The sequence below is a fragment of the Dermacentor andersoni genome, chromosome 4, assembly GCF_023375885.2.
Source record: "Dermacentor andersoni chromosome 4, qqDerAnde1_hic_scaffold, whole genome shotgun sequence".
NCBI lineage: Eukaryota > Metazoa > Arthropoda > Arachnida > Ixodida > Ixodidae > Dermacentor > Dermacentor andersoni.
The window spans coordinates 194,213,114-194,219,585 of NC_092817.1; the positions used below are offsets into that span (position 1 = coordinate 194,213,114).

Consider the following 6,472-nt stretch of genomic DNA (forward strand, 5'->3'; position numbering starts at 1 on the left):
CACATGGACACCCGCTTACACCCTCGCGGAGGACGGCAACAACGAGGCGGCACACGACGCGGCTCGAAGGCACGGACCGAGCCGCAGTCGCAAGTGACGCCCCTACACTCTCCGGACGTGACGGTGCAGTAAATGAGTGGGAGTGGGAGGACAGAATGACAACATATAATGACATTACGAAACACTATAGGTTACAGAGGGGCATATTCCCAGCACCTCACCCAAAATTGACAAAAAAAAAACAGTGTAGTGGATCTGATTCCGCCGCCGCCGCCGTGAGCATCTGCACAACGAGCGGATGTTTATGTTCGCGGCGCCGGCCTCCTCGGCGTGGAAGGCACGTACAATAAAGGCTCAGTTTCACAGCCGCTCGGCTGCTCGCCGGTTGCTCTCAAAGTTCGTTCTCTTCTCTCTGCGCGCGTAGCGGACGCAATTCGCGCCCCTATAGCTTTTCCCGTAGCGGTTGAGTCACGCGCCGCCATTAGTGACTCGCTTCCATGTTTCCCTGCCAGCGACAAGGCTGTCGACACTTTGCAGCGCTGGTGCCGAACCTGGTGTGGTACCAGCAGAAGCCGTCAGAAGTGTGTCTTGGGCGGGAACGGGAACGCGAGCCACCCCTAGCCAGTGGAGAGCGACGAGGCGTGTCCATTTGCATTGCTGCTATCGTGTCCATCAGCCTGTCAATTTTCTCCTCGAGGTGAGATTGCCGGGCCTCGAGGTCTGATGTGACAGTGGTTGAGGACACCGCGGAGCTTGCGCCGGAGTAGTCGTTCACGCGGTCCGCGAGCTCTGTCAGTTTGTCAAGAGGCATATCATCCGCAGCTGCCAAAACCACGACAAGTGTCTGAGGCAAGCGTTGCAGAAACAGCTCGCGCAATAGTGGACTCTCGGAGTCTTGGGTACGGTCGCCGAGTAGCTGTCGCATCCGATGCAATAGCTGCGACGGTCGGCGATTGCCGAGTTCTTCCGCGTTGAGGAGTTGCTGCAAGCGGCTTCTCTCGGACACGGTTTTGCGTGTGAGCACTGTGGCCTTGAAATGGTCGTAGGGTGCGGCCGGTTGTGGGGCTCTCATGACGTCGTCGAACTCATCAGCTACCTCGGAGGAAAGTGCTGAGACGACATGCAGGTACATCACACGTTGCGATGTGATGCGCCGTAGATCGAAGAAGGCTTCTACTTGCGTGAACCACACTGCGGGATTCTTCGGCCAAAACGGCGGCAGCCGCAGCTGGGCATTGGAAATGGCGTCCATGGCAGCACTGGGGGCAGGGATGTCGCCTGTCACTGTTGACTGGGGCTGAAGAGCCGGGGCGTCATTGCTGAACACTGTAGTGTTCATTTCGTCTTCCATTGCGTGAGCTTGCTACGTCCGGGTCACCAAGCTATAGGGGCGCGAATTGCGTCCGCTATAGACAGACGCGCACAGAGAGAAGAGAACGAACTTTGAGAGCAACCGGCGAGCAGCCGAGCGGCGGTGAAACTGAGCCTTTATTGTACGTGCCTTCCACGCCGAGGAGGCCGGCGCCGCGAACATAAACATCCGCTCGTTGTGCAGACGCTCACGGCGGCGGCGGCGGAATCGGATCCACTACAAACAGTATGTCGCATGGCGGCAGTTACAAACTAGGACGTATCCGAATCCTGCCCTCTTGCACATCATATATCGGGATATATATCAAACGGACAAATGCAACACATGCGAATCCAGAGACACTCTGGAGCACACATTATGGGAATGCCGAAGGATACATAAAAATAACGAGAACGCGGCCTCTAGCAACAGCCTTCGCACGCGCTGGGAGGCCGCGCTGCTCAGCCCCGCCCTCGAGGATCAACTATAGGCCGTCCAGCGGGCCGAGGATGCCGCCAGGACCCAGGAACTCCTGGCCGTCACCTAGGCGGGGCCTTCGGCCCTCCCCACCAACTCGCAGGACACGCAATAAAGTTATTTCCTCCTCCTCCTTCTCCTCTCTTTGATACCTTCGAAGAGAGAGCACGCACGCTAAGTACCAATCAATGTTATCAGGATGAGGGCAATTAAACGCATCGTTTTGAGTAAGCACCCGGACGGGAAAAGCGATAGTGCGGTACAAGGTAGAAAAAAGTTTATCGTAGAGACCTACAATGTTGTACTTGACAGTCTAGGCTCTGCTTTGCGAGTGCGAAAGGCTGCCTACACTGAACTCTGCGAAAGGTTCGGATTCTTAAAATTGCTGACAGAAGTTGGGAGCGAGGCCTCTCTGGCACAGCAGGCTGAGAAGTTGGTGAAAACCTACAAAAATGATTTGGAGCCAGCATTTTCCGCTTAAATCGTTCAGTTCGCGAACTTTCTGCACAACTCTGTGTGCCAGGACACGAGTCCCCTGGGAATAATGAAGTTGCTGCACGAAAGAAAGCTTATTGATGTGTTTGCGAACCTTTCTCTTGCTTTGCGAATGTACTTAAGTATACCCGTGGCAAACTTCGAGACCGAACGATCGTTTTCCAAGTTGTTGCTGATAAAAAATCGCCTTCGTTCGAGCCTCCTTGACGACAAGGTGAACTCGCTTGCAATCATGTCCATTGAAAGTGATCTCCTCCGCGATCTATCCTTCGAACAGACTATATCTGATTTCTCCAAAGCGAAGGCGCGAAAGACGCCATGTTAAAATAGGACTGTTTGCGCTATATATGAATAGTTCCGATAAGTTCGTTGTGTCGCCTCCCAGCCTACGCGTCGCCAATGAAACGCTGAGCAGTGTAATTCAAGATATGCAAATCTTCGTTGTTCGTCTCTTGTTTGTTGTTCTTGTGATATTTAGCGTGCTTATAAAAAACTGTATTTTTGTTGTTTTTGATAGCGCCACATTTATTTGGTGTCGTCCTTGCTTGTCTTACCTTTAACGATTAACGAAAATATTTTCAAATAATGTTTTGTAATTACAGTTGGTAATTTTCATCTGTATTCTAGTGCATTCCTATGGTGTTTGTATTGCCTTAAGTATTGTATATATCTATTGCATGTTTATAGAGCAACGTGTATAACGATTACTGCATTCTGATGCTTGAATTTTAATAAAGAATGTTTTGGATACAACCATGCGTCTCCTCACGGGATTAAACTTAGCGATGCAAACAAAGCCTAGCTTCAGAAGGATCGACATCTGAGCTGTGTTGTCTTTTCTACGTTCTTGTTCGTCTTGAGTGCACTAAACCTTTTCTTAAAGCCTAGCTTTTTCTGAAAACAGAATGCAGATTAATCACAAAGTGAACATATGTGTTGGTGTTTACAACAGCACGCGTTTCAAGCAAGTTTTGTTGTTTTCCTTATAATAATAACAATAATAATAATCCCGTTGATCGCACTTCGTTCTTTTTGATTTGGTGGAATTAAAATGAAACATGGCATATTTCCAGTAGCGTAGCAGGCGACATGGGGGGGGGGTCAGTATAGGGAAAGGGGGCCTGCATTAGCACAGGGCCCCCATTTTTCTTAATCCGGCCCTGCACCACTGGCCTCCTTGAAGCCTGTAAGGTCGCTCTGATTGTTCGTGTTCTTAAGTGTCACGAATCGGCCACGTGCTGTGTGTATAGAGAGGGGGTTCACTGCCCCCCCCCCTGTCAGCGGGGCAACCGTTTCGGTGTTATGTGGGGTCACGGACCGCGCGGTGTTGGGTGACGCGTCGCGGCAGGCGCCAGGAGGGCGAGTGCCGATTCCGGGAGGTCGGTATTGTGCGCAGGGTGTTGGCAGTCCGCCGACGGTCACACGAGTCCGCACAGACCTGCCTTGAAAGGGACCGCTGTATACGGTATTGTGGCTCTGGCGCCCGAGTACCTGACTAGTTGGAGGCGCCGCCGAGGTTAAGAAGGGCTTAGCAACCTTGACCCCGTGCCGCGCGTCCGGAACGCAATCGCCAGCCTTGTTGTTGGGTGCGACTGCCTGTGTGATGTCGAAGGCCAGCTTACAGTGCACGCTGTAGGGATGCGGTGCACACGTGAAGAGTGCATTCGGACGGCGGCGTCTTGTAAACGCGCACTCGGAGAACTTTGTCTTGTAGACAATAAGTTTGAAGGACAGGGAGGGCCATCCGTCTCCCTCACGGCCAAACTTTGAGTACAGCGGCACTACGTGGTGTCGATGCCCCTGCTTCCGAGACATTTGCGGCCTAGACGCCGTTGGGATTTGAGGCGGTCTAGCGATAACGTGTTCGGGCCTGGCGTGTTTTGCTGAGCCCGTCACTAACTACGTAGAAACGAGAGGGCAACGGAGTTTTGGGGAAGAAGGAAAAGAGCTTTGTTTTTCAATATGTTTATTTTTAAGAGTAAGCCCATCCCTGTGGGTTGTGACTTAACAAACGGTTGACTCTGATTGGCAACTGAACCTGTGGGACGGGCCAACGGCCCTACCGCCTTTTTTTTCTTTGTATATTTGGGCTATAAAAATCGGGACGACATGCTGTCCCTCAGACTTGGCTGAAATCAGGGTTGCTGATAGATCAGTGAGCCTCCGTACTATGTACGTTAAAACGAGTCTGGGCTCTAACAGTCAATGAGACAGTCGAAGAGTGAGACTTTGTTTCTCAATTGTTCAAGTTTGTAATGTATTTGTTTTACCTGCCATGTATATAGAAAAGTTTACCTATAAATATTTCTTGTACATCTGATCTCATCGCTTCCTGCCTGCGTTTGATCAACAACTGCCGATCATCGTCCGAGAAGCTTCAAGTTCCAACGGTGAAGCGAGGACAGAGAACGAACGAAACTTTACTAAGCCCTTGGGTTCAGCGAGAGCAGTGGAAAAGTAAGCATGTCCGCAATAGGGATTAGTAGGAAGCGATTGGAGGATTGGCGGGAGAAACGACAAAAAACGGAGACGTACAAAAGCACAGTTGGCAATAGGGGATAAGAAAATTTGGTTGTGGGAGTTCATCGCGTTTTTTTTTTATTGTGTAAGCTAGGTAGGACATTAGGCAGTATAATATAGCAACAGCTTGGTGGCGCAAACCATCGCCCCGTTCCAGAGGGGACGCTCATGACATCCATCCATCCATCCATCCATCCATCCTTCACTCTACGTCACTTCAGCCAGTGCTTCAGCCGGTCGATAATGGCGGCGTTTTTTTTTTTCAGTTTCGGAATGAAAAACGTTTATTTCTGCGAGCTCTTTCTGATGGATTTACCTATATAGCAAGCATAAGATTTTGCACACGGGCTACTTCATGTCTAAATTATCTAAAACTGGGCTTTTTTAACGTAGTGGAATATTACGTTGCTGTTAGCCTTTGATAGCTGCTAATAACAAAATGAGGCAAGTACCAACCCTGCGGCTTTGCCAATACTATTTTGAGAGTATATATGCTCGGCATTTATACTCAATTTAGCCCAAGTGAAATTTCTTTGCAGTTGGCCTATAGCGAACGTCTTAGCAGCGTTACCGCGATGGTGGCTACGACTTCCAGCAGATCTGCGTGCGAGAGGCCGGTTCGAGGCGGCGATCGAGATAATCGAAATGGCGGCGGTGGTGGCTTTGATTAATAGAGTTTGCCGTGACGAAATCCGGAAAATCGGACGGCGAAGGGTTCTTGCGTCCGAAGTTTCACACGTTCTTATTACCCTAGACTCTATATGCGGCACCTGGTGGTACGGGCAACGCCTCCAGCCGACAATCCAGCGTCAATGACGATTTGTTACGACTCGTCTCTGCTACACGAGCCAGCAATAACGCGAATTTCGTTCCCTTCCAATGAAATTACAGCAATTTTTTTCTGACAGAAGCACTAGTTCACCGATTATTTCCAGACTACTCCAAACCCCCCAGGACTCCCGGTTGGTAGACACCCGGCATGATACAGCATACGGCGCGCGGGGACGATATTGTCGCCCTTGGACTTTATACGGAACATTACGGCGACGGCTAAAATGCATAATATAATTGCTATCGCAATAAAAGTAAAATGCCAGTAATGCACTTTTGCGAGTGCATGCTAAGCATCGGTGTTCTTTTCGCGCAATGTGAACTTTTAACTAGCTCTATCAAGAGATGGCGATGCAGGTATTACTGCTCATAGATATTAAAAATATAACATCTTGGTGTACACCTCAATAGCGAAAGCGAAAGCTAAGTGCAGCAAGGATCAACGCGACGTTATGGGCCCCGTATCGCAAAAAATCCGGCGTGCTGCGTCCACCAGCGTCTTTTGAGCGAAAACTCATTCCGAGTTACGCAGGCCCTCCGTGTAGCGCCAAGACGTTGCTTAACTCATTGAGGCGTTGCTGAACTCATTGAATTTCTCAACGTAAAATGCGTCGGAAAAATCGCGAGTACGACTTATACACAACCAACAGCTACAGCATAGTCGGATTGTGATTTGAATATACGAGAAAACATAATTTTGTTACGCGGAAGCTCGAAAACATACCCCTATTCCAGCGTTTCTACCATTCACAGAGCGGCGCGCCCGGTTCTTTGCAACACCATCCAGATGGCGCTCGC

General features: G+C 50.1%; 1 protein-coding gene across 1 annotated transcript; it reads right to left on the minus strand.

Moving 5' to 3' along the window:
* Positions 1–481: 481 nt before the first annotated feature.
* On the minus strand, positions 482–1,351 carry LOC126531862 (uncharacterized). The gene has a single exon (XM_050179601.1). The coding sequence runs from the start codon at positions 1,349–1,351 to the stop codon at positions 482–484; it is 870 nt and encodes a 289-aa protein (XP_050035558.1).
* Positions 1,352–6,472: the final 5,121 nt, after the last annotated feature.

Excerpts from the sequence above, each read along its gene's own strand:
- LOC126531862 (XM_050179601.1), bottom strand. The coding sequence starts at position 1,351 with ATGGAAGACGAAATGAACACTACAGTGTTCAGCAATGACGCCCCGGCT.